We start from the raw sequence: 24,346 nt of genomic DNA, 5'->3' as shown, positions 1-24,346 counted from the left end.
CATTTTGTCACTATCTCTCCCACGGGAAAAAGCGCGGGAAAACGCACACTAGTTCTAGCTTCAGCCTCCACCTAAGATCAGAGAACAGGATTTTCTTCCTTCGTTTTGCTCTTCAACTTCGCATAACTTCCCAACTTCGATAGAAAACTCGCCGATCTCCTGCCACCAATGAACGGCGATGCCCGGAGACGCGACCGGAGGGACAACCCCAGGAGGTCGAAGAAGCAGAAGCTGATTTGCAGTGCAGAGGAAGAACTTGAGGCCAGATTAGGGTTCGATCTCTTCTCTGAGGGCGAAAAGCGTCTTGGATGGTTGCTCAATTTTGCATCTGTAAGCCACTTCATTTTCCCGCGTTCGTTTTTTTTTTTCCGTTGCTTCAAATGTGTGGTTTTGTTGCTACCATCACCGATTTTCCACTACCTCATATTGGTTACACTTGACTTTCTTGTTTTTATTTTCACTAACGATTTTATGCAGTTGCAGCAAGTTGGTTTTTCTCTAAGATGCTATTCCAACGGACTGATAGTTGCTTTACTATATTTTGCAGTCTTCTTGTGAGGATGAAGAGACCCACAAAGTCTACAGTTGCGTCGATCTTTACTTTGTTACACAGGTATTGCCGTATTGCTTGTATAAAATGCTTCTCCTGATTCTCTTTCCACGCAAATAGTAACCTGGTTAGGTAAATTGTTCACTGAATGGAGTATGCTTGCAGGATGGATCTTCCTTCAAGACTAAATACAGATTTCGTCCTTATTTCTACGCAGCTACAAAGGTGAGCAAGCACAATCGCATGCATGATTGTACAGACTGCAAATTATCAGGGTTTAATCATGTGTATATGTGTTCATCAATTATCATGCTCATTGCTTTCAACTTCTGCTAATAAGCATCATGATGTTGGTGCCATTTATGGTTTGCATAACTGTAATAGAATAAAATGGAGATGGATGTTGAAGCATACCTGAGGCGCCGTTATGAAACTCAGATTGCAGACATTGAAATTATAGAGAAAGAAGACCTGGATCTTGTAAGCAATTTATGCATCTCTCATCTGCTTCAGTTTAATCAACTTTACAAATCTGCATTTCACATTTTTTTTATGATCTGTTTTCTTGAATTTTAATTATTTTCGTAGTTTTGAAGGTCAAGTCAATGACATAGCCAGCCTTAGTATCTTGCTACTGTTTGTGAATTTTACAGTGTTTTCTGAAAAAGAAATCTAGCATTTATGTTTCTTCGAACTATTCATTTTGGCTTTAGTTCAATATTACTATGCTTGCTTTGTTTCTCCTCATGAACAAAATCTGATTTAATTCCATTACTCTCCCAGAAAAATCATTTGTCTGGCTTAAGAAAACCTTATCTAAAGCTATCATTTGATACCGTGCAACAATTGATGACTGTAAAGAGTGACCTGATGCATGTTGTTGAAAGAAATCAGGCAAAGTCTGATGCTGCAGAAGCCTATGAGTCCATATTGACTGAAAGAAGGTATATTGAAGTTTAATGAGACATGGAATTGTTGGACTGAATTATCATACCTGACTTACTTTAACCATGCAATGATATATTTTAACATTGATTGGTTTTTCAAAGATAACTTCTCTTTTGTTATCCTGTCTGATCCTTTACTTGTTTCTTGCATGACAGAGAACAAAAACCACAGGACTTTATAGATTGCATAATTGATCTCCGTGAATATGATGTTCCTTATCATGTTCGCTTTGCCATTGACAATGGTACTTTTTGATAGTTATTCCAATGATTTAATATATATAATTGGTATTATTAGTTACTATGACACTCAAATTCACATGTGACCCAGATATACGCTCTGGCCAGTGGTATGATGTTTGCGTGTCCAGTACTGGGGTTACACTTGAGAAGAGAACAGATCTTCTGCAGCGCGCCGAAGTTCGTGTTTGTGCATTTGACATTGAGACCACAAAACTTCCACTCAAATTTCCTGACGCTGACTATGATTTGATTATGATGATTTCATACATGGTAGATGGGCAAGGGTATTTAATCACAAATAGAGAGGTAAATCTAAATTAGTTACACTGATGTTTGATCAATCTCTCTCTTACTGTTGTCATATATTATTACGAATTAAATAACTGAAAAACTTGTTTCATCAAAAACCTCTTATCAGCAGTCTCATGATAAATATTTTTTTATTTCTCTTTCTTCTCTTAACAGATTCTTGTTATTTAGATTATTAATCTGCAAATGGTTTGAGTTCCCAAACATCCTGTATTTTAGATTTTTAGGTGCACCTCAGGTTGATTAGTTTGCATCGAGCTATTGAATATACTGTGGGTCTTTGATTCTATATTTGAGATATATAACTAGAGGTTAGAGTAAATAGCATAGGCATAGCCAATGAATCATACACGATCTGGCAAGTTGAATTAGAGTAAACTATATAACCCTTGTGCACCAACTGTAGTTGTTAAATGATCCAGAAGTTGTGCATCCATCGAATGTATCAGAAAGATTGAACTGTTATCTTGCTGATAACCATAAAAAATTGTTATATAATTATGGTGCTTTGATTTGCAGTGTGTTGGTGATGACATAGAGGATTTAGAGTACACTCCTAAACCAGAGTTTGAAGGCTGTTTTAAGGTTACAAATGTTCAAAATGAGGTAAAGGTTTACATCAATTCATGAATAATGTGTTATTTTACGTCATTTGCTTACTAATTACTTAAAATATTTCCCTTATGTTTTATTATGATAGTTTCTATTTTGTTCAGGTTTATCATGATCTGTTTTCCTTTTCATACGAATGAATTTTATTGCTCTTGCAGATTGAACTTCTTAGATTATGGTTTTCTCACATGCAAGAGATGAAACCTGGTATTTATGTGACGTATAATGGTGATTTTTTTGATTGGCCATTCCTTGAGAAAAGGGCAGAACATCATGGGTTCAAAATGAGTGAGGTATGTCACAAGTTTCTTTTTGACAGTACTATAATTTATGCCAATTGTTGTTAATAGCTCACCTTGGAGAATGATTCTTGCTTCTTGTAGTCTTTGAGGCAATTTTTTTGCTTTTGACTGCAATAGTTATGACTTTCTTATTTATGCCGTAGTTAATAAACGGATTTTTTCCCCATCTTGGAAGTTCTGGGAGAAGTTGTGTTTGTGTTGTTTAATGGCTTCAAGTTTGCATCTTATTCTGAAGAATATTATTTTAGAGGTTAAATTACTTTTCAAGGTCTTTGTAGTTTCACTTAAATTTTAATTAGATGCTTATAGTTTGAAACATCGTATCTAATTTTTGTATTGCATATTTTCAAATAGTTCTCCATGGTTTAAACATTTCTAATCAAGTGCCTATGCTATACAAACATTTTTCAAATATATGCCTCTAGTTTAAAAATGTGATCAAGTGTTTCTATTTTGGATGAGAAATTGCTGTTTTCTGCTAAAAAGTTTATTGTATAGGGACTTGATCACAACATTTTGAAAGATAAGAACCTAATTGAAAAGTATTTACGTAGTATACCATTTAATTAGAGATGTATAAATTATAGGAATCAGTTTCAATTTTTTTGTACAATATTGGGACTAAATTACAAACTTTAAATTATAGGAAGCTAATTGAAAGTTGAGTGAGCTATAGGGTATGCAGAATAATTAAACCTATTTCAGATGATTTCTCATTCAAACTTGTTAATAGAATATTTCTTTTTCAACTTTATATTTAATCTTGCAGGAATTGGGGTTTCAGTGTGACAAGAATCAAGGGGAATGTCGTGCTAAATATGCTTGTCATTTAGATTGTTTTGCTTGGGTTAAACGGGACAGTTATCTCCCTCAAGGAAGCCAAGGCCTAAAGGTAAAAAGTTTGTATTCCTAAGTTCTCAATCTTTTTGCATATTGTTTTGTCCTTTTTAGTAAATTAGTAATATTTTTAAGAGTTCAATTTTGATGTAGTATGAAAGCTTTATTACACTATCTTTCAATTAAATTCTTCCATGTACTTTTCTAGTTAACCATATTTTTTGCTGCGTTCGCAATTGGATAGTGGTCTAATCAGTTTTCAGCATTAATACATGTTTAATATGGAAGTTTTAGGTTCACATTGATTTTATCTTTGAAATTTGAAAGATCTAACTTCTCTCCACCGGCTATAATCTCATGAATACTGAATAATGCTAATGGCAGTTTTCATTGAAGACCTTATTTAAGTTGAAGTCCTCTCAAATGGAATCATCAATGACTTCACAGTAAATTAGTAGGCTGGAAATTTACGATTAATTCTCAACTACTAGATAAGAGAATTATAAATAGTTTTGTCTAGTTACTGATGGAGGATGTGCTATTTACATACAAGAACAATAATGCCTTGTCCCACTTGGTGGGGTTGGCTATCAATTTGAATAATGTAATTTATTTAACTTATTAGCTACTTAATCTAAGTTTGATATTTGTCAAATGTGAAAATGAATGGTTATTTTTACATTGAATTGAACTGTCAGCTTCCTAGAATTTTTATCCTTTTTTGCCTGACTTCTTTTTTTTCCCTAAATTTATTTAGGCGGTTACAAAAGCAAAGTTGGGTTATGATCCCTTGGAGGTGAACCCTGAGGATATGGTTTGCTTTGCAAAGGAAAAGCCTCAGGTATGATTGGTTTTGATACTGACTAATGTCTTTTTTGCCTCTTTGCAGACTCTAATGATTGTGAACAAACTAGATGTTCACTTGGTTGCCTTGTCCCAACTGTTTAATTTCCATTGAAGGAAGTGTAGTATAATTGTGATCTTTTTTATTTAAGATAGATAAATGTTATTATTTGGTTAATAAAAATGTAAGACAGTAGGTTTTGAATTAGAATTAGTTTTCTGGGTTTTGTTCAAAGGGGGACTTCTACAATATGCTAATTTTCTAGGAGAAACAAAGCTCTTCTTATTTCTTGGGTCTTTTGGATTCTGGTGAATATCTGAACCGTGGGGTTTGCATATCTTTATACCAAATTCATGGATGTGTGTAGTATATCGATTGTTGCCTGTTTAATTGTGAGATCTACATTATCAAGAAAAGATGGATGGGGAAGTTTCTTAAGTGCCGTGCCATTTTTTTTTCCATGTTCAAAGCAACTGTGCAGTCTTAGTTCTAGTTGGAAGGGACTATTATTTTTTGTCCCTGTTTTTTTATGGTATGCCATAGTTTGTGATTGGAGTTCTCAATCTGAAAATTTATGCTTCCGGCTTGTCCTGAAATATGTTGATAATTTTATTGATTTTTGTTAATTTTAATTGTTATTGCCAATGATGGCTTCCTGATTTTTCTTTTTATTCATTTATTTATTTTGTTTGTTTTGAATTGTTACTGCAGACAATGGCTTCCTATTCTGTTTCTGATGCAGTGGCAACTTATTACTTATATACAACTTATGTTCATCCCTTTATTTTCTCCCTTGCTACTATTATACCCATGTCACCAGATGAAGTCTTGCGCAAAGGCAGTGGGACCCTCTGTGAAATGTTGCTCATGGTTCAGGTGGGCTCTTATGCACATGTTCAGTGAAATTGATTCTTTTTTTTTTTTCCATATCCTGGTTACTTGTTTCCCTTTTAATTATTTGCATCTGTTTCAGGCATACAAAGCGAATGTTATATCTCCTAACAAACACCAATCCGACCCAGAGAAGTTTTATAACAATCATCTTCTTGAGAGTGAGACATACATAGGTGGCCATGTAGAATGCCTAGAAAGTGGTGTTTTCAGGTCTGATATTCCAACTAGTTTTACACTAGAGTCATCTGCCTATGAGGTTTGTTGTTTACTACATTTTTAATTATTGATTCTTGACTATTCACTCCTTTCTGTATTATACATGCCATTCAATAAGAATTTTCATATCTAGATGTTATTTATTCCCTGCATGGTTATTTTCTCACTCCCTGCAAAATAGGGAAAGTGGATTGATTTGTGAGGCCAGAGATGCAAACATTAAAAACCATTTTTATCTACTCAGTTCTGGTTATTTGTAATGTATGTGCGTGTATCTATGTTATCATGTTAGTTCTGCAGATTTGTTTCACTAACTGCTGACTGGTGGTGTTCCAGCAATTGATCAACAATCTTGATAGAGATCTACAGTATGCTATAAGAGTAGAGGGTAAAATGGATTTGGAATCTGTCTCTAATTATGATGAAGTAAAGAATGCCATCATGGAAAAGGTACTAACTGTGTTTTTTGACAGGCCAAAAATTTTCATTACTACTTACTGGCCTGTAATGATGTCTAAAGTTGTAATTGTTTGGTTTCTAATATTTTCAAAAACAGTTATGTCATTCACATGCCATCATGGTGGCTAATAATTAGTTTATTTCTTGAATATGTTGTAATCCTGAAAATTAAAATTTTTATTTATGACACCAATAAAAAGATTATCATAACCAGTTTCTCCCTGTCAATGCAGCTTTCAAAATTACGAGATGTTCCAATACGTGAAGAATGCCCCCTCATTTATCATCTAGATGTAGCTGCTATGTATCCAAACATAATTTTGACAAATCGACTTCAGGTATGCGTTCTACAATATTATAATAATACTCGGTAGCTGGAAATGCAATTATACAAGCTTTTTTAACTCATAAGTACGTCTTTATCCACTATAACTTGAAGAATTTAAGCTATGAGAGGAAAACAGAATTAAATAATTATGTTTGTCTTTTTGAGGTCTTATGTACTCATCAGACTTCCTGTGCATAATGCATATGGATAAGTTTGGTAACTCTGGAATATCAACGTTTTCTCCAATTTTACTTGGCTGGATTTCTTAAAAAATTGAATAGTAGGAGGAACCTGCAAAAGTGGCCATGCATCTCACCACAATGTCACAATGATTTCTTAGCTTTTTCTGGCCAGATTCATGTGGATTATCACTTCTGTTAGAAATGATATCTTCTTGATTTTATCAACTTCCAAGTAAAAATTTGGAAGAAAATTTAAGAATGTTTGTGCTGCTTATGCTGTGTTATTGGGATTTATCTTTCTGAAATCTGAAGTTATGATGCATGCTGGTGCCTTATGTGACGTTTCTTTCCTATTTGTAGCCGCCGTCAATTGTTTCAGATGAGGTTTGCACTGCATGTGATTTCAACCGTCCTGGAAAGACATGTCTACGCAAACTTGAGTGGGTTTGGCGTGGAGAAACATTCATGGCAAAGAAAAGGTGTGCGTCTCTTTTTGGTTAATGCTTGCTATCATTAGCATATTGCAGATTTATTTGTGCATAACTGACTGAAATATCTATTTGAAATCTTTCAGTGACTATTATCATATAAAGAAACAGATTGAGTCCGATTTTGTTGATGGTTCTAACGTGAGGTTATCAAAATCTTTTCTTGACCTGCCCAAGGCAGAGCAACAATCAAGGCTGAAAGACCGTTTAAAGAAATACTGCCAGAAGGTTGGTATTGTTTTTTTAACAACTTTGTTTCATAATAGAGGCCATACTTAATCAAGATGGCATTCACAGGCATACAAGCGTGTTCTTAACAAACCAGTTACAGAACTCCGTGAAGCAGGAATCTGCATGCGTGAAAATCCATTTTATGTTGACACTGTTCGCAGGTGAGTTAAGATAATTGTATATTGATTGAGTAGTAAGTTAACCTTTGCAGTATTTAGTTGATGATAGATAATATGCCCTTATGGTGTATAATCTGCAGAACATATTTGGTAATATAAGTTCATAAATTTAATATTGTCACATTAAACTTCAACTTCAAACATAATCTCCTCAATTTTCCTTGCTCCATTGGTTGGTTGCTTTCTGTTATAACTTCTAAGCCTTGGTTTTGTGCTATCTGGTTCATGGTTCAAGTTTCCGAGATAGAAGATATGAATATAAAGGTCTTAACAAGGTTTGGAAAGGAAAACTGTCAGAAGCCAAGGGGAGTGGAAATCCTATGAAGATCCAGGAAGCACAAGTATGGATTATATTTATAGGCTTGTTCATGGTCAGGTTAATATGGTCAATACATTTTTATGTTGGGTTTCATTTTGTTTGATTATTTTGTGATCCAGGACATGGTTGTGCTTTATGATTCATTGCAACTTGCTCACAAGTGTATACTTAATTCCTTTTATGGATATGTTATGCGCAAGTGAGTATATTGATCTCTGTGTTTTTTGAAAATTTCATACACGGGATCTATTCAATAAGATCTATTATTCTTCTTTTAATCATCTTGTGTATCCATATTTATTTTATAGGGGTGCTAGATGGTACTCCATGGAAATGGCTGGAGTAGTCACATATACAGGAGCAAAAATAATTCAGAATGCCCGGTTGCTGGTAGAAAAAATAGGGAAACCACTTGAACTAGATACTGATGGTATCTGGTGTGCACTTCCTGGGTCTTTTCCAGAAAATTTTACTTTTAAAACAAAGTATGTTTTATTCATGATTTGTGTGGTTATTTATTTAAATGACTATAACCGTACTTGAAATATAATATACCTGTAATCTTTGGTTCTGCTTTCTGTTTATAGAGTACTTAGGACTGCACTAACGATCATTTCTATCTTTTCACCTTGGTCTTGGATATGCTCACTAAAGCACATTCAAGATGGGTGCCATGGAGCATATAGTCCTATTAGGAGAATCAAGATAAAATGAATAAATAAATGAATTACTAGAGTTGTGGAGACAAGCTTTGGATGTGTATGGCAACTCTAGAGGATTAAACTATAGCATCCAAACTGAGTGGTAAAATTGGAGAGTGCTTTGGCTATTATTTGCAATAGAAAGTACGACTGAAGCTTAAGGGTAAAAATAAATCTTAACTGCATATTGACAATGTGTATGAGACTAGGTCTTGGGCTAGCATGGATGGAATGTTGCAATAAATGAATGGGTTGAGTAGACAAGATATAATCAGGAATGGATGCATTAGAAAGAGATTTGGGGTACTGCCACTTGTAGAACAGATGGTAGAATTAGGTGGTTTGAATATGTTTGGTGAAATCTTGTAGCTAAAGGTAGGGGGGACCTAAAGAAAACCATATGCAAATCATTAAAAGAGACTTAACGGTTTAAACATGAACATGATTTTTGATAGAACATTATGCCATTATTAGATCCAGGAAGCTGATCCTGTTACTGGGACAAGGTACAATTGTTCACTTGTTCTTGTTGAGGAATACTTCAGAAATTGTTGACTGTGCTAAAATTTGTAGGCCAGATTTCGGTGATTGTTTGTTAGGGTGTAGGCAATTCATTCAGCTTCACCTTTTTAATCTTTACCCTTCTTTGTCTCTCCTCCAAAACTTAATTTTCTCTGCCTACTTTTGACGGTTTAGAATCTTGGTAGTTAGAATTCTGAAGAATCTTTTTCATACTTATTGCATTGTAGAGATTCGAAAAGGAAGTTGACAATCTCATACCCTTGTGTTATGCTAAATGTTGATGTGGCAATCAATAATACAAATGATCAGTACCAGGTAAGCTTGGAATTCTTTTATGTAAAAAATAACTAAATTCGCAATATGCTACATGTGCTTATATTTGATGCTTTGCAGTTAATAGATTTGCAATCTACTGTTTTCTTTACTTTTATTTATTTTAAAAGTTAAGTACTTCATATGTTATATTTCCAATTTTCTGGTAGACACTCACAGATCCAATAAGGAAAACATATACTACTCGTAGCGAATGCTCTATAGAATTTGAGGTGGATGGACCATACAAGGTAAACTAGAACTGTAGTTTATGATTTGAATATTCTCCCGTGCTCCACTATTTGTGAATGACTTATATATGGTTTGCTTTGATGTAGGCAATGATTCTTCCTGCTTCCAAAGAAGAAGGAATTTTAATTAAAAAACGATATGCTGTTTTTAATGATGATGGAACCCTTGCAGAGCTTAAAGGTTTTGAGATCAAGCGAAGAGGTGAACTGAAACTAATAAAAGTTTTCCAGGTAATATTGGTTAAGATCGTTAGCTTCAAGCACAAAGCATCATAGTATTTGATATGGATAAATCATTAGGATTGAGGATATCTGTTCCTACTTTCTTCTTGATGGAACACATATTCAAGTGAAAGTTGTGGAAGACAAGTTATATTTATTTTGGCAATTTCTATTCAGCCATTTGCTTATTTCTTTCCTGATATTATTTTTTTTTAAAATACAAATATTGTAACTTACCTATTATCATTTCGAAACTTGGCAGCTGCCTAATCACTGACTTGGTTCATGTGATAATTTTGTGAAAGTTCTCTTTTTGTTTAGAATGATTTTATGACTTTGTTTCTTCTTTAACACATATTCTTGTCACAGGCTGAGCTATTTGACAAGTTTCTCCATGGCTCAACCTTAGATGAATGCTATTCAGCTGTTGCTGCTGTGGCAAATCGCTGGCTTGATCTTCTTGATGTATGCTAACGATCCATGGTTTACTGTCTAATTTGATTTTTGTATTAAGAGCCTTGGGATTTGTTTGTTTAAATTAGTTTGTTGAGGATATATTTGTCAGGATTTGATATAACCTTTGTTTCCTTATTTTGTCATTGCTTTCTGACATACAGAACCAAGGGAAGGATATTACAGACAGTGAGTTGCTTGATTACATCTCAGAATCAAGTACCATGAGCAAGTCATTAGCTGATTATGGTGAGCAAAAATCTTGTGCTGTCACCACTGCCAAACGTCTTGCCGACTTTCTTGGTGATACAATGGTCAAAGATAAAGGTCTTCGATGTCAGTACATAGTAGCAAGTGAACCTAAGGTACAATAAAAAAAATTATCTCTTTTGCATCCACCCACAATATTTTGCTAGTTAATTGCTTAGTGATAAAGAAAAACTCATCGTCTCTGCAGGGAACACCTGTAAGCGAGCGTGCTATTCCTGTTGCAATATTTGAAACAAAAGCTGGTAAAATTTCTTGTTTTTATGATTAACAAATTACAATTCTATTCTTTGCATTTTAAACAAGGAAGCATTTGCATAATGTTTGCAGAAGTAATGAAGTACTATGTTCGAAGATGGTGCAAGGCCTCATCAGATGTTGGCATTCGGTCCATAGTTGACTGGTCCTACTACAAGCAGCGGCTTTCTTCAGCGATTCAAAAAATTGTCACAATTCCCGCTGCCATGCAAAAGGTTTTAAGTTTTCCTTTTGGCATATTGAAGTAATTGATTCTTGTATTTTTCGTATTTTCTCTGAGGGGTTTAATACTTACAGATTGCAAATCCTGTTCCTCGGGTAGCTCATCCGGATTGGTTGCATAAGAAAGTTCGTGAAAAAGAGGACAAGTTTCGTCAACGAAAATTAGTTGATGTCTTTAACTCATTTAAAAGGGATGATCGCTCAAAAAGGAATAGTGATTCTAATGGTGTCAGCCTTATGGCTGATGAAGAGAATGTGATTGACTTGGAGGATTTTGGAAACAAGGCCAGGAATTTGCCAATTGGTCCTAGACCAATTATACGGCATTATAAAGCTAATAATGAAGGGAATTCAATTAAGCTCAGTGGTCATGGAAATTCTGAGCAACAACATATTGATAATAGCAGCAAGGACGAGTCACTTTCACTTTTTCAACAAAAGGAAATATCATCTGAAAATGTTGACAGAAATGTTGATTATCAAGGATGGCTTGAAATAAAAAAGAGAAAGTGGAAAAGTATCCTGGAAAGAGAAAAAAGCGAAGGTAAAGTTCTCATTGCAATCTTAGTATTGAAGTCCATTTATATCAATATCTATGATTATATTTTGGAGTGGTTCTTCTAAGATCAAGCACCAGAAGTCAATGATGGATTGTTTGGATCTTCTACCAAAAATGATTTGTTTTCTGTGTTGGGTTCATTGATGTTACCCACCACTATGATTGTGACAGTTAACTACGACAGCACAAATGAATGCCCAAAAGGGGTCACAGCCAAATTGTGGAGGTTCATGCTCCCATATGTTGGGCAATTACTTGTCTTTGGATTTTGTTTGAAGAAAGTCTTATGTATATCTCTTCAGAATTTAGTAATTGCTAAGATATCCTAAACTTCCGGGAAATGAAATTTGTATCATTATGAATGCCTAAAAATTTTCTTATACTTAGTTCCAGCACCAGCAAAAGGGCCAAAAAAAAAAAAGTTCTCCTCTGACTTCGCTGGTGAGACCCTGTCATTCTTGTACCCTACCCATTGGCCACTTTGTAGGGGTTAACTCCTAAGTCCTGCTTAATATCTGAATGTTCATCTCTGTGGTTTTATTTTTGTGAGCTTCCCATTATTATTGATTAAGGAAGCTTGTTGACTTTTTCAGATTGGAGAATTCAAAGAAAGCTGATAGGATGAATGGTGTTCCTGAACAAATGAATGGTACAACTGGTAGAACAAATGTCAGTTCATATTTTAGAACGAATGAAGTAGCCCTGAAGCGGTACCATTGGCAGGTAAGTGCAATTAAATTCTGTAAAGACCAATTGGTTTTAAAATAAGTCTATGGTCTCTTGATTTCCTTATTCTAATTTTCCTGTGGTTTAGATAATACAACTACTTCAGAGCTCACAGATTGGCCAATTTTTTGCCTGGGTAGTTGTTGATGGGATTATGCTAAAGATTCCTGTTTCGGTTCCTAGAGTCTTTTACCTCAACTCAAGATCACCAGTTACTGAAGAATTTCTTGGCAAAAGCGTCAAGAAGACACTTCCTCATGGAAAGCAAAGTTATAATCTGTATGAGGTACTAGTGATTTTCTTATATATATATATATATATATATATATTAAAAAACATTTTCTTCTTGTTCTTTTATTTTTCCTTCAAAGCAAGGTATTAATTGTGCTTTGGAAATTTTGCAGGTTTCAATTGACGAAGTTCAATTTAAGGAAGCAAGCAAAAAACTTGCAGCTCTTCTAGCAGATCCTGATGTTGAGGTCCGCATATAGGATTAAGTGACTGTTGCAAATATGCAATTATATTCAAGTACTGAACTCAACTTAAAAGATTCCTCTTTTTTTATTTTTGGGTCAGGGAATATATGAAACTAAGGTGCCACTGGAGTTTAATGCTATAGTCCAGCTTGGTTGTGTATGTAAGGTGGATAAAAGTGCCAAACAAAGAAGTCTACAAGACTCATGGAATTTGAGTGAATTGCACATGAAGACCACAACCGAATGTTCTTATCTCGAACAATTGATATCCTTTTTTTACTTGTATCATAGGTAAGTGGAGATTCAATACTTACCAAGATATCTTCTCAACAATTTTCGTCACTCAACTGTTGGCTAAAAGCTGGATTATATTTTATTCAAAAATAAATTTCATGCATTTTCATTACTTTGCAAATTATAGTAGTGTTTATATTTAATATTTTTTTTAATGGACTTCAGTATCTCTGAGGGACGGGCTATATACGTTGGATATTTTCCAGCATCAAAATCAATAACAGTTGTGGTAGTTAATTCATATCAAAACAAGGATTTATCACTGGCTTATCTTGAAAGACAGTTTCACGATGCATGCCAAGCTTTGTCTATTCAGCCACCTCCCCGGAATAGCATTAGTTTTAAGGTAGATGAACAACACTTGTCTGATCATAATTTTGTTCCCTTTTAGTAGATCTTAATATCTAATATGTAGATGTTCTTTTGACTATTGCTTAAAATGGTGCTTCAATCCTTCAAAGATATAGGTGTCACCACTTCTTTTGGTGATAAAAGAATAATATTAATTTAAGACTAAGAATAATACAAGAAGATGGGCAGATAAAGGATTTCCTTATAAAGGCCACAAAAGAAAAGACTATGAATGAAGTGTCACTTTCCAATTATTCAATATTTCTAAGAGGGGAAGTCTCCTAAAAAGATCATGAGCTTTACACCAAATAGATCCTAATATCTAAGCTTATCCTATAAAACTTTCTTGTCTGAAAATCTGTCATTGAAGGTGTATAAATGGCTCTCCAACCAAATACTCGGAACAATGGCACACAATACATTGCTTCGTAGCTTTTGCCTCTTTCCTACTCTCAAAACCAGAAAACTTAATCTAGAAAAATTTATCTAAGGTTGGAGGGCACTTCCTCATTCACAAAAGTCATTAAATTCGTTGTTCTTTGTCAAACTAAGAAATGAGTTCTAATTTTGGGACTAATTTGATGACATTTTGCTTGCTTGATGGTCTAAATTGATATTGATAATACTTTACAATGCTGAAGAATTAATTTGGTGCTGAAAATCTATTGAGGTGTAAAACAATGACACTTTGATTCATTGAGGGACTAAATTGCTGACATGAGTCTCTCAGGAACTGTGGTGTCGGCCGTTATATCTCTGGATGATGTTAATAGGAGTTAACTATTTCCATCTTTTGGCATTTCTCCATACAAGTGTATGAATACTTATCCATTTCCATGTTTTTTGTTATAATTATATCTTATGTTCAGGTGGACTATGTTTCACATGTCAAGGATGCTGAAACTTTGATGCAAAGAGCAATAAATGATCGCAGGTTTCTTCTCATATCTTATTTTAAAGAAAGAACCAGAATTAGGCTGCCCTTTTTCAAATGAGACGATGCTTCCTTGTTCTCTAAATATTCCTTTAGCTGCTTAGTGCAAATAAAATTAACGGGATACAATGTAATTTTTTCTTTATGGAATGCATTATAATTAGTATATAAGTATCTCAATTATAGTTGACCGCAGTGCCAAAACTCTCAAGTGGCAACCCTATTGATAAATCTCCTTTCCATGACTGCCATCAGTTGATATTGACGTTTCTTTCTTCATTTGGTCTCTCAGAGTATAGTAATTAGTATCTGAACTCCGTACAAACTTTTCCTTTTCCCATAATCTGTTACAAAAATTCTGGAACAAGTCATTCTCAATTTCCTTCTAATATAATTTACATGCAAGTGATGTCTTGCATCTTGACCATAAACCTAATATCCAATAATAAAAGCCATGACCTTAATTGAGCTTTGGTAACCAACAAGGAAGTTGGTTTGTGATAGAGCCACATTATGATCTCAGGGGACTAGGTTTAGGGTTTGAAAGTTGGTGTGGTGGTATAACATTTGTGTCTACAATGTTATATTAGTGTCATTAAATGTTAGTGCAGTGGTATAACATTTGTGTAGATAATTTATATTAATGTTTGAAAGAAGACTAAGAGTGATTAGCATTTGAAATTTAGAGATGCTTAATTTCTTCTACCTTAATACGGTTTTGAAGCTATACTACTCTACCATAAAATTTATGATGTTTGTTGTAAACGCCTCATATTTATAAAATATCAAAATTCATTTTTTCCACTACCTGTCTCTATACTGAATTATCTTTTGTCTTCTCTGATACTGTTTATCATAGGAATGAATATCATGGACCTATGGTTGCTATCATCGAATGCCCAAATGTTCAACTTTTGAAATTGGGTATTCGATCGCTAGATGATTTTCCATGCCTGAGTATTCCTTGTAATGCCCGTGATAGTCAATATCAGGTAAACTTGGTTCTTTTCATGGGTGTTTGCATTTAAAGCTCTTGTGTGTGTGTGTGTGTGTATAAAATATTGGTTTAAAAGAAGTATTCAACAATGTCTTCACCAAGGTGGTTGTCTTAACTTGAATTCTTTTATCTTGCTACCTATAATTTTGGCTCCTTGTAGATTCTTGGATGGCAACAAGTTGCTGGAAAAATTGGAATGCAACGTTGTGCTGCATCAGGCCAATGGCTAAATGAGAGAATTGCTCTCTCAAGATATGCCCATGTAAGCACTAGAAATCCTTGGCATATTTGGAAAAATTACAAAAGAAATAGATGATTCATTTTTATTGCTCATTGCCAGTTTAGGAATACTTGAACAATCTAAATTTGTTAATTAAGTCACGAGTAAAAACTCAATAAAACTTGATGCCCATCGTTAACCTGTTGATTGGTTAATTGTTCTTCAAGTGGAAGTAATTTATTGAGAAGTTCTGTTTTGCAACTTTCACAATTGCATTTTGTTTTTATATGCATATGAATTTCTTTGCAGGTACCACTTGGGAATTTTGAACTTGACTGGCTTATATTTACAGCAGATACCTTCTTCTCAAGAGCTTTGCGTGATAGTCAACAGGTTCCGATTTTAAGTTTATGTATATGAATGTTATCTGCAAACTGAAACTCCATGACTTACTGGTTCATCCTTGATTCTATTGTTTGATGTCCCTCCCTGCACTTGATGATTTTATAAATGTTTATGTCCAGATAGGTGTCGGTTGTTTGTGTTTCTTTAAAGGAAATATTATTCCCCCCCCCCCTCCTTTTTCTCATAAATTAATAACTAGGCATAGCCCCATTTGTCTTATGAAATTTTATTCATACTTATATAGGTACTTTGGATATCGGATGGCGGTCTTCCTGATTTAGGTGGCATTAATGATGAAGAGACCTGTTTTCTTGACGAGGTAGGTCCATAGATATTTAACTTGTTAAAGCTTCAATGTTTTTTCTTTTCACTTTTTCCGAGATTTAACCTTGTGTTCTTCAGGGATCATTATGATTACTATTCAGGAACAAACTTGTTTCCAAGTACCTCAGACACCTATTTTTCATTCCAGAATGAGACTTTAAATGTTGATTATACTGCTAAATTCTTTTTCCTTTTAATTTTTGCGGAGTGAGGGGAGGTGGGGGGAGGATGAAGTAACTGCTATTTATGATATAATAACCAGTTGTATTCATTTTAATTTGTTAAATCTGCTATATTGTCGGGGGAGCATCTGCAAGTTTTAAAAACAACTTAACAATGAATCAAGCAGCCACTCTCCATGACAAAATGATCAGGTTTCAATTGTGGTTACTTAAAAAGTTTGCTGGGAAAGATTGTACGTAGGAATAGTTTCTCCACGCTAATGCTGTGATTATTTGATTAATGAGCATGCTCATTTTGGTTCTTTTGAAATTGACTGCTGTGCTATCTGGATACAGTCCACCAACCTGTTCTTACATATCCTGGAGCTTACAGAAAAGTTACTGTTGAGTTAAAGGTTTGATATTAACAGAGTTATGTTCACTAATTGATTGAAGTACATACAACTTGGTGACGTTTATAAATATTTTTATTTGTTTATGTTACAGATACACCACCTAGCTGTGGATGCCCTTTTAAAAAGCAACCAAGTCAATGAAATGGAAGGAGGCGCTTTATTAGGATTCGATAATGAATTTAATTCTGGAGCTAATCCCGCTATTGATCAGAGTGGCTTTGATGAGGCTGCCTCATGTACACATGCCTTTCGAGTCCTGAAACAATTGATTCAGCGGTGCCTTGCAGATGCAGTTACATCTCAAAACACATATGCGGATGCAATGTTGCAACATCTGTATCGATGGCTTTGCAGGTTTTTACTGTGTTTACTTGTCTCCTGCTACCTCTTTTTTACACGTATAGCTACTAAATTCCTTCCCATATTGCAGCCCTCAGTCAAAACTTCACGATCCAGCTCTTCACCAGCTACTTCACAAGGTAACAACATTCATCTTCTTTTCCTCCTTATCTTAAAATTTTTAATCTTTCCAAAATGTATAGCCAACTTGACAGGGCAAATAAGAAGGTTTAGTGAATTGGATAACCCCTGAGATGTTACAACTTGTTCCCACCTTTAAAATAGGTTTTCCATTATTTTGGTTTTATGCTTGTTGGCCTTTTGTCAGTTCATTTCATTGTGACTTGAATATTTAAGTTTAAATCTCTTACTACTTTTTTCTTTATAATGTCTTTTATTGCTTGGTATTATAGGTCATGCAAAAAGTGTTTGCACTGTTGTTGGCAGAGTTCCGCAAGTTGGGTGCAACAATTGTATTTGCAAACTTCTCAAAGATTATTATCGACACAGGGAAATATGATCTTGCTGCAGCCAAGGCTTACTGTGACAGTTTGTTAAGAACTATACAGTCTAGGTCTGTCTTGTAAAGCCACAAGTTAAATATTTTTCTTCCCAGTCCTGTTATGGAGCCAACTTTCTCCGGCCAATAATCAGCCAACTTTCGTGGTGTTGCGCATCCAAACTTCAAAAAATCTGGCGTCAAGGTGCTGGTTCTAGCACCATGGCATCACGACTGCACGAACAAAAGGAAACTTCTGGTGCCGTGACTTCCCAAACAAGAGAAAATTTTCCCACTGTCGCAGCACCAGTTCTAACGCTATGATGTTGGCTGAAAAATGTTGGGATAATCACATTTAAACCTATTTACTTTTAGGAGATTTTTGTTGACTTCTTTAAAAGTGAAAAATCTACAATATTTTACTGAACAACAATATTGTCCACAAGCTCTTACTATGTCTTGCTGATTTTGTAGAGACTTATTTGAATGGATTGAGTTGGAACCACTTCAGTTTTGGCGGTCATTGCTATTCATGGATCAGGTTTGATCATCATGCATTTTGTTAATTGTTTAGTCCTCCCCCTATTGGTTGTTGGTAATGCATCTAAGTATTACTTGTGAATCATAATGTAATTTTGTGCAATTTGAAGTGCATGTAGTTGTGCAGTCTTGCAATCGTTTCACTCTTATGTTATTTAATTCAAATCAGCATCATTGCCTAGTTATTGTTCTTTTCCTCCTGTAGTATAACTATGGTGGAATACCAGCAAAATCAGATGAATCTCAAGTTGACATTATATCAAGCTGGAATATTGCTGAGTACTTGCCAAAGAAAATCCAGGCAAGTTGCCTTCCATGAATCTTACTTTAAATATAAGTTTGAAGGCAAAGAATTGCTACTATGGAGAATTGATTTATTGAATTCTAATTGGTTAGCCTTTAATATTGAAGCTATATTTGTATTCTTCATCTCTAATTTGTTTAGTTATATTATGTCTCCCTGTAGGATCATTTCATTGTCATTGTTTCTCAATTCTTGTATATTCCTTGGAGCTATGCACAAAAGCAAGCAGGAATCAGGGAATCAATGCTGAATGGTGATTCCTGCACCCCATCGATTAACATTGGAGCTGCAGAGGCTTTGGAATCAGAAATGATAGAATATATCAAAGAACAGGTAAACAATTACAGAGCTTTGAGGAGTAGGGACTGAAGTTGTCTGATATTTTGATTCAAAATATTAGTTGTTATATTATTTTGCCTTCTATTCCACAGATTAGCTCTTACTTCACGGACAATCTTTTGCGAATTGTTCGTGATATTGTTCTTCACATGAAAGGGGCAAGCAAATCAGAAGATGACCCAAGTACATCATCTGGCCTTCCTCAAATTGTGGGTGATCAACATAGAGGGGATGCTTCCTTGGAATTTATCAAGCATGTCTGTGCTGTGTTGGCCCTCGACCAAAGTGTGCAGCATGATGTGTTGGTAATAATTGTTTTCCCGAGTTATATTTGTTAAAGGCCTGGTATTGTTCAATAGGATGATTACGCATATTTCCTGAGTCCAAAGAAAAAAAAAAGGGGGGGAGGGTGGGAGGAGGAGAAAAGAAGATAAAGTTAAATTGATGTGCTGCAGCTATTCATGTATAATGAAATTGGAATGGCTTCGTTTTCCATGGGCTGTTGATCTTTTTCTCTATGTATATTCTTGGTCCGCAAATTGATAGTCTCATTGTACCCTTCACAGGTCATGAGAAAGAATTTGTTAAAATATGTTCGTGTTAGGGAGTTTGCTCCGGAAGCTGAGTTTCGTGATCCATGTCATTCCTTCATCCTATCCAATGTCATTTGCAGGTAAAGAAGGAAATTAAATAAGAAATGTTTGCATAAATCATTTCCTGTGTATTTACTTACGATGATCACAATAGGATGAAGTGTGGGTAACAAGATAATGAGGTGATAAGTCTCAATACTAAATGAATAAACAAAAATGAATCATTTAGTCATCCTATCATTACTAAAAGAAACAGAAAAATCAAAGAAATACATAGATTTCTATTACGCAACAATACAATTTTTTTCCCGCAAGTTTTCAGAATATCAATAGATTTCTATCTCGTGTTTGTGTGGCTGCATATTATTCCCTCAGCACCTTATTATTTGTCACTCATTTTCTTTGCATTATTTATTGTTGAAGTATCATTATGCTTTTAATTTATAATAGTATTGAAAAATATTCTACTATTCTATCTCTTCATTAGTGATTCTAAGTTTCTTAATGCAAAGTGATAAAAAAAAAGAATGAATGAAGTATTAATTAGTGTCCAAACTCGAAACTATTAAATTTGTCAAATGAAAATCATCATATAATTTGGTCACCATTCATATCTTGCTTTTTTATTTTATATAAATTTTTACGGGGTTCCATATAGTTTTATTATACTTTATCTTTCATTATTGATTTAAAGGTAGGACATAGAGAAGACATGTGACAAAAAAATAAAATGATTTCACAACAAGGTCATGGGAAAATTTATCTTTAGAAGATCCATTTTAGGAGTAAGTTGGTGGGTTGTGTAAATTTTTTTGCTCAAGGGTTTAATGCAAAGAGAGGAATTGAAGAAGTTAAAGTCATTTTTACGTTTTTCTCATAACCTGATTCAGTTTGTCTTTATATATGTTAGTTCTAACCTTTTTTCTTTTCCTTTACGAAGAAAATATCGATGCTTCCCTTATTCACATATATATAACTCTCTTTTGTTGTGTTCCCCCTCCTTGGGACAGCTATTGTAATGACTGCAGAGACTTGGACTTGTGCCGTGACTCGGCTTTATTGACTCAGGAGTGGCGTTGTGCGGTGCCACAGTGTGGCCAGCCTTATGACCGCGAGGTGATGGAGAATGCGCTTCTTCAGATCGTACGACAAAGAGAGCGGCTTTACCACCTTCAAGATCTGGTGTGCCTCAGGTGCAACCAGGTCAAAGCTGCACATTTGTCTGAGCAGTGTGCTTGTGCTGGCTCATTTAGGTGCAAGGAGACGTTACTGAATTTCGCTCAAAGATGCAGGTTTTCTTCAACATAGCTTTTCGTCAGAAATTCCAACTTCTCCAGGAATGTACCTCTTGGATTTTAGAACTTAGATTGTAAATATTTCAACAAAACACCTAGGAACTAAATGTGCACAGGGATGCGCTCGGTGGCACTGTTGTAACCAATTCTTTTATTCTTGATACATGCATGCATGATGTGAAATGTGTATATGAAATGTTTATCGTTATCAATTTAGCTTAGAAGCGTATCAAGCTTCAGCTTTCAAACAATCGATATATGACGAAATTGTTTATATATCAAAGCGCAAATGACTAATGTATAAAATGCAAAAGTTTCCTTTTAAATGTCATATTATATTTGCCGAATATAGCGGCATGCCACCGCAACCCATTTAAATTTAGTGTTACTGCATCTTAATCCAAAAGATTAAAGAGTATCAATAATTTAAATGTTTGTGCTACCAATGATGATAGGGTTGTTTCGAGTGATAAGCAGTGAGGTATTACTTTCGAAACCTTGTGTATGCAGGAAATCCCGCTAGAGTGAGAGAAGCACCACCCGTGATAAGGTTCGTCATTTGGATTGGATTCGAGAATCCGATCCAGATAACATGGACGACACCTTAGACGTCGGAGCTGGCAACTATAAAGTATTATTTGTATCGTGCTGCTTAGCTGTTTAATATAAAACTTAAAAAAAATACATATGAGAAAGCAACTTATATATTAAAATGGTTCCTCATACTTTCCCTTTATATATATATGACTCGTGTTTTAACGCATAATAAAATCGAATGGAAAAGATTCATTCTCTTAGTTAAGCGTTAAAAGTTCAATTTATTTTGGATATGGAAAAATTTTAAAAATTTCGGACTAACTATGTACCTATCAAAATAGCTATAAGAAATTGGTCATCATTCTAAAATATGATATTCCTGAAGAATAAAAGAAAGAAAGAAAAGTGGTCCTCTGTTGCCTCCATGACCTATGAAACATCACAAGTGGATCACTTTTACAAAGAAAAGAAAAGAAAGAAGATGCATGGAATTTATTTTGCACGTTACTTAAATTTGGAAGAAGCCACTTCTTGTGCAATAATTGAAACTACAATTTATGTAAGACGATTTGAGCTCCACGCATTGGTTTAAGATTAAGGAAATTGACTGGAGCATGTGTATATGCAGGGGAGAGCTCAATTGTGAAGCGTTGTAAAAGCAATGTGAAGAATATCTGGCTTCCATTAAGGAGAAATTTTGGCCAATGCACATTCTAGGCCCCCATCCAAATGGAAAATATGAGACCTGACCTTTAGTCGCTTAGCAATTCCTTCTGAAAATCTTTCTGGTTTGAACTCTCTTGCATCATCACCCCATAGCTCCACGATCATGGTGGAATCAAAAGTATTGGTAGATGAAAATTTTAACTCCAGCAGGTATAATAGGTTTCATGCTTACGGTTTTAAGGCGATTGAGGCCATCACTGTCTGGCTTCGGTTTCCAAAGACTTGGAAGACTTCTTCCCTCGCACGTGATTGCCATTCTGGATACCTACTTAGCATCACCATTGTCCATACTATCAAAACAGCCGTGGTTTCTTGTCCTGCCATGTAAAATGTGTAGCATTCTTCCACTATCTCTCGATTACTCATTCCATGTTCTTTTATTTCTTTGCTGTTTGATTCCAAAAGTATCCCTAATAAGTCACTCTTGTTAACCTCCTCACCATCCTTCATTGCTTTCTCTCTTTTCCTGATGATAGCTTCAAGTGATGCTTGCATCTCTCTATCAATTTTAATCATACCCCTATTAACACTAGTAGGAAGCAACCTGCAAGATACATGATGAGTACCTAAATAGAAAGATTTGAACTTAATTAAAATGGTTAGTTATATGTCTTACCACCATCCTGGAATGTGAATATATTTAGTCTCATTATAAGTCTAGCTTGCTAGTAAGGAGTTCAAATATTCTTTTTCCTTCTTGGTAACTGCTTCCAAAGGCTGTTCTGGAAATAACATCGCAAGCCAGATTCTGGATGAAAGGCTCCACATCAATGTCGCATTTACCCTCTGAAGACAGCATCTCCTCCCATTTGAATCACATCATGGCAGCATTGGACCATTGTTGATGTTAGAAGCTATAGACATAGTTAGTAGCACACTCAGTAATGCTTAACATATATACATACATGTTGGAATAAAAGCAAATTAAACTAACTTTCAATTTCTCCATATGGAAAGCAGGGTTGATGATCTTTCGATGTGTGTGCCATTGTTGGTCCTCATAATTTGGAAGTCCAGAGCCCAATAACTTGGCCACACGCCCCAGCTTAGGCTTCTCTTTCTTGAAGTAACTGTTATTGGTAAAACTTGTTTAATATGCTCAGGGTTTGTGATGTTGACCTTCAGTGTCTGACCTTCCCAGTAAAATGAATTCTTCCCTGTCCATCACATCATTAATAACTCTCTGTTTCTTCCGTATGATACGATATATGCAATAAATGTGAATAATATAGGTAGAGTAGGAGCGAACCAAATTTTGATGATAGCATGATCAGCTGTAGAATAGACACGTGGAGCTATGTCCTTGTCATCAGAGAAAGTCATTGGCTTCATGTTATAAGAAGAGGAGTTGTTGTTGTTGTTGTTGGAGAAGAGGGAGTAGGGGTTGCCATGGAAGCCTTGCTCCCTGAGAAGGGTTTCAAGCTTCTTAGGCCTCAGGAAGAGCCAGTTGAGCAGCTTCCATCCCCCCACCGCCAGCATCAGTAGTCCAACCGCCGTGACAAACAGCCTCCTCCATTAATTACTGCTTGAAGGCAAGTGTGGGATAAGATCGGATCGCAGAGCAGAATGAATATTTTAAGGCAGGCAGACACGAGGACCGCGAGCCGGTGCCTGGTGTTTTTTTTTATTTGAAATACAGATGGTGTTGGAGTAGTTAACAAACGATGTAACTTTCTAAATAACAATTAACCATTCACAACTTATTTATAAACCAAATTAAAGAGCACAAAAATGATCTTGTGTGTACAAGTGTAAGATTTAATGCAGAGCAGACAAGACACGAGGAACGCGAGCCGGTGCCTCATCTTTTTTTATTTGAAAACACAGAATGATCGCGCCACGCGTGGGGCGCTGTCATAGTCACCGGTCGATACCATCTGCAACACTCATATTCATAAAGAAAAAAGCATCCCCTCCTCCATTCATGTGTAGGACTGGATCAGAGAGCGTAATCAATATTTTTAAAAGTCTTTAAATGATTTGATTGATTTGATTAAATTTTTATCTAACAGTTAAAGTTAACCATAGTTGAGTTTCCACCTTTTACTAAACTGTTATGCATTCTTGACTTCATATTTTTGTATTAATGCTAAATATCTTTTGTATTGGAGGTGTATGAAAGTTATCGGTAAATTAGAAATAACCATACATAGTGTGAATAAA

At 35.1% G+C, this 24,346-nt stretch overlaps 1 protein-coding gene and 1 pseudogene across 1 annotated transcript; one reads left to right on the top strand and one right to left on the bottom strand.

The window, feature by feature from the left end:
• The first annotated feature begins 23 nt into the window (after positions 1 to 23).
• LOC112784756 (DNA polymerase epsilon catalytic subunit A-like) lies at positions 24 to 21,131 on the top strand. The gene is given in 51 exon segments (XM_029297541.2): positions 24 to 330; positions 548 to 613; positions 716 to 775; positions 935 to 1,030; positions 1,334 to 1,494; positions 1,654 to 1,742; positions 1,829 to 2,046; positions 2,569 to 2,655; positions 2,820 to 2,954; positions 3,733 to 3,855; positions 4,558 to 4,641; positions 5,356 to 5,520; positions 5,618 to 5,794; positions 6,091 to 6,204; positions 6,447 to 6,551; positions 7,084 to 7,202; positions 7,298 to 7,439; positions 7,509 to 7,603; positions 7,857 to 7,962; positions 8,060 to 8,139; positions 8,249 to 8,425; positions 9,391 to 9,478; positions 9,646 to 9,726; positions 9,814 to 9,957; positions 10,318 to 10,413; positions 10,566 to 10,766; positions 10,859 to 10,913; positions 10,999 to 11,141; positions 11,224 to 11,692; positions 11,774 to 11,933; positions 12,301 to 12,430; positions 12,522 to 12,719; positions 12,838 to 12,912; positions 13,010 to 13,200; positions 13,369 to 13,549; positions 14,424 to 14,488; positions 15,348 to 15,480; positions 15,646 to 15,747; positions 16,015 to 16,098; positions 16,355 to 16,433; positions 16,953 to 17,011; positions 17,103 to 17,365; positions 17,442 to 17,490; positions 17,764 to 17,924; positions 18,324 to 18,390; positions 18,595 to 18,690; positions 18,856 to 19,026; positions 19,125 to 19,337; positions 19,599 to 19,705; positions 20,636 to 20,889; positions 20,892 to 21,131. Coding segments are annotated over 51 exon segments (6,783 nt in total). The 5' UTR covers positions 24 to 168; the 3' UTR covers positions 20,999 to 21,131.
• A 684-nt stretch (positions 21,132 to 21,815) lies between these two features.
• Positions 21,816 to 23,262, bottom strand: LOC112792801 (11-oxo-beta-amyrin 30-oxidase-like; annotated as a pseudogene).
• Positions 23,263 to 24,346: the final 1,084 nt, after the last annotated feature.

This window comes from Arachis hypogaea, chromosome 3 (assembly GCF_003086295.3).
Source record: "Arachis hypogaea cultivar Tifrunner chromosome 3, arahy.Tifrunner.gnm2.J5K5, whole genome shotgun sequence".
NCBI lineage: Eukaryota > Viridiplantae > Streptophyta > Magnoliopsida > Fabales > Fabaceae > Arachis > Arachis hypogaea.
The sequence above is the reverse complement of the archived record's forward strand: the minus strand, read 5'-3'. Positions and strand labels throughout refer to the sequence as shown.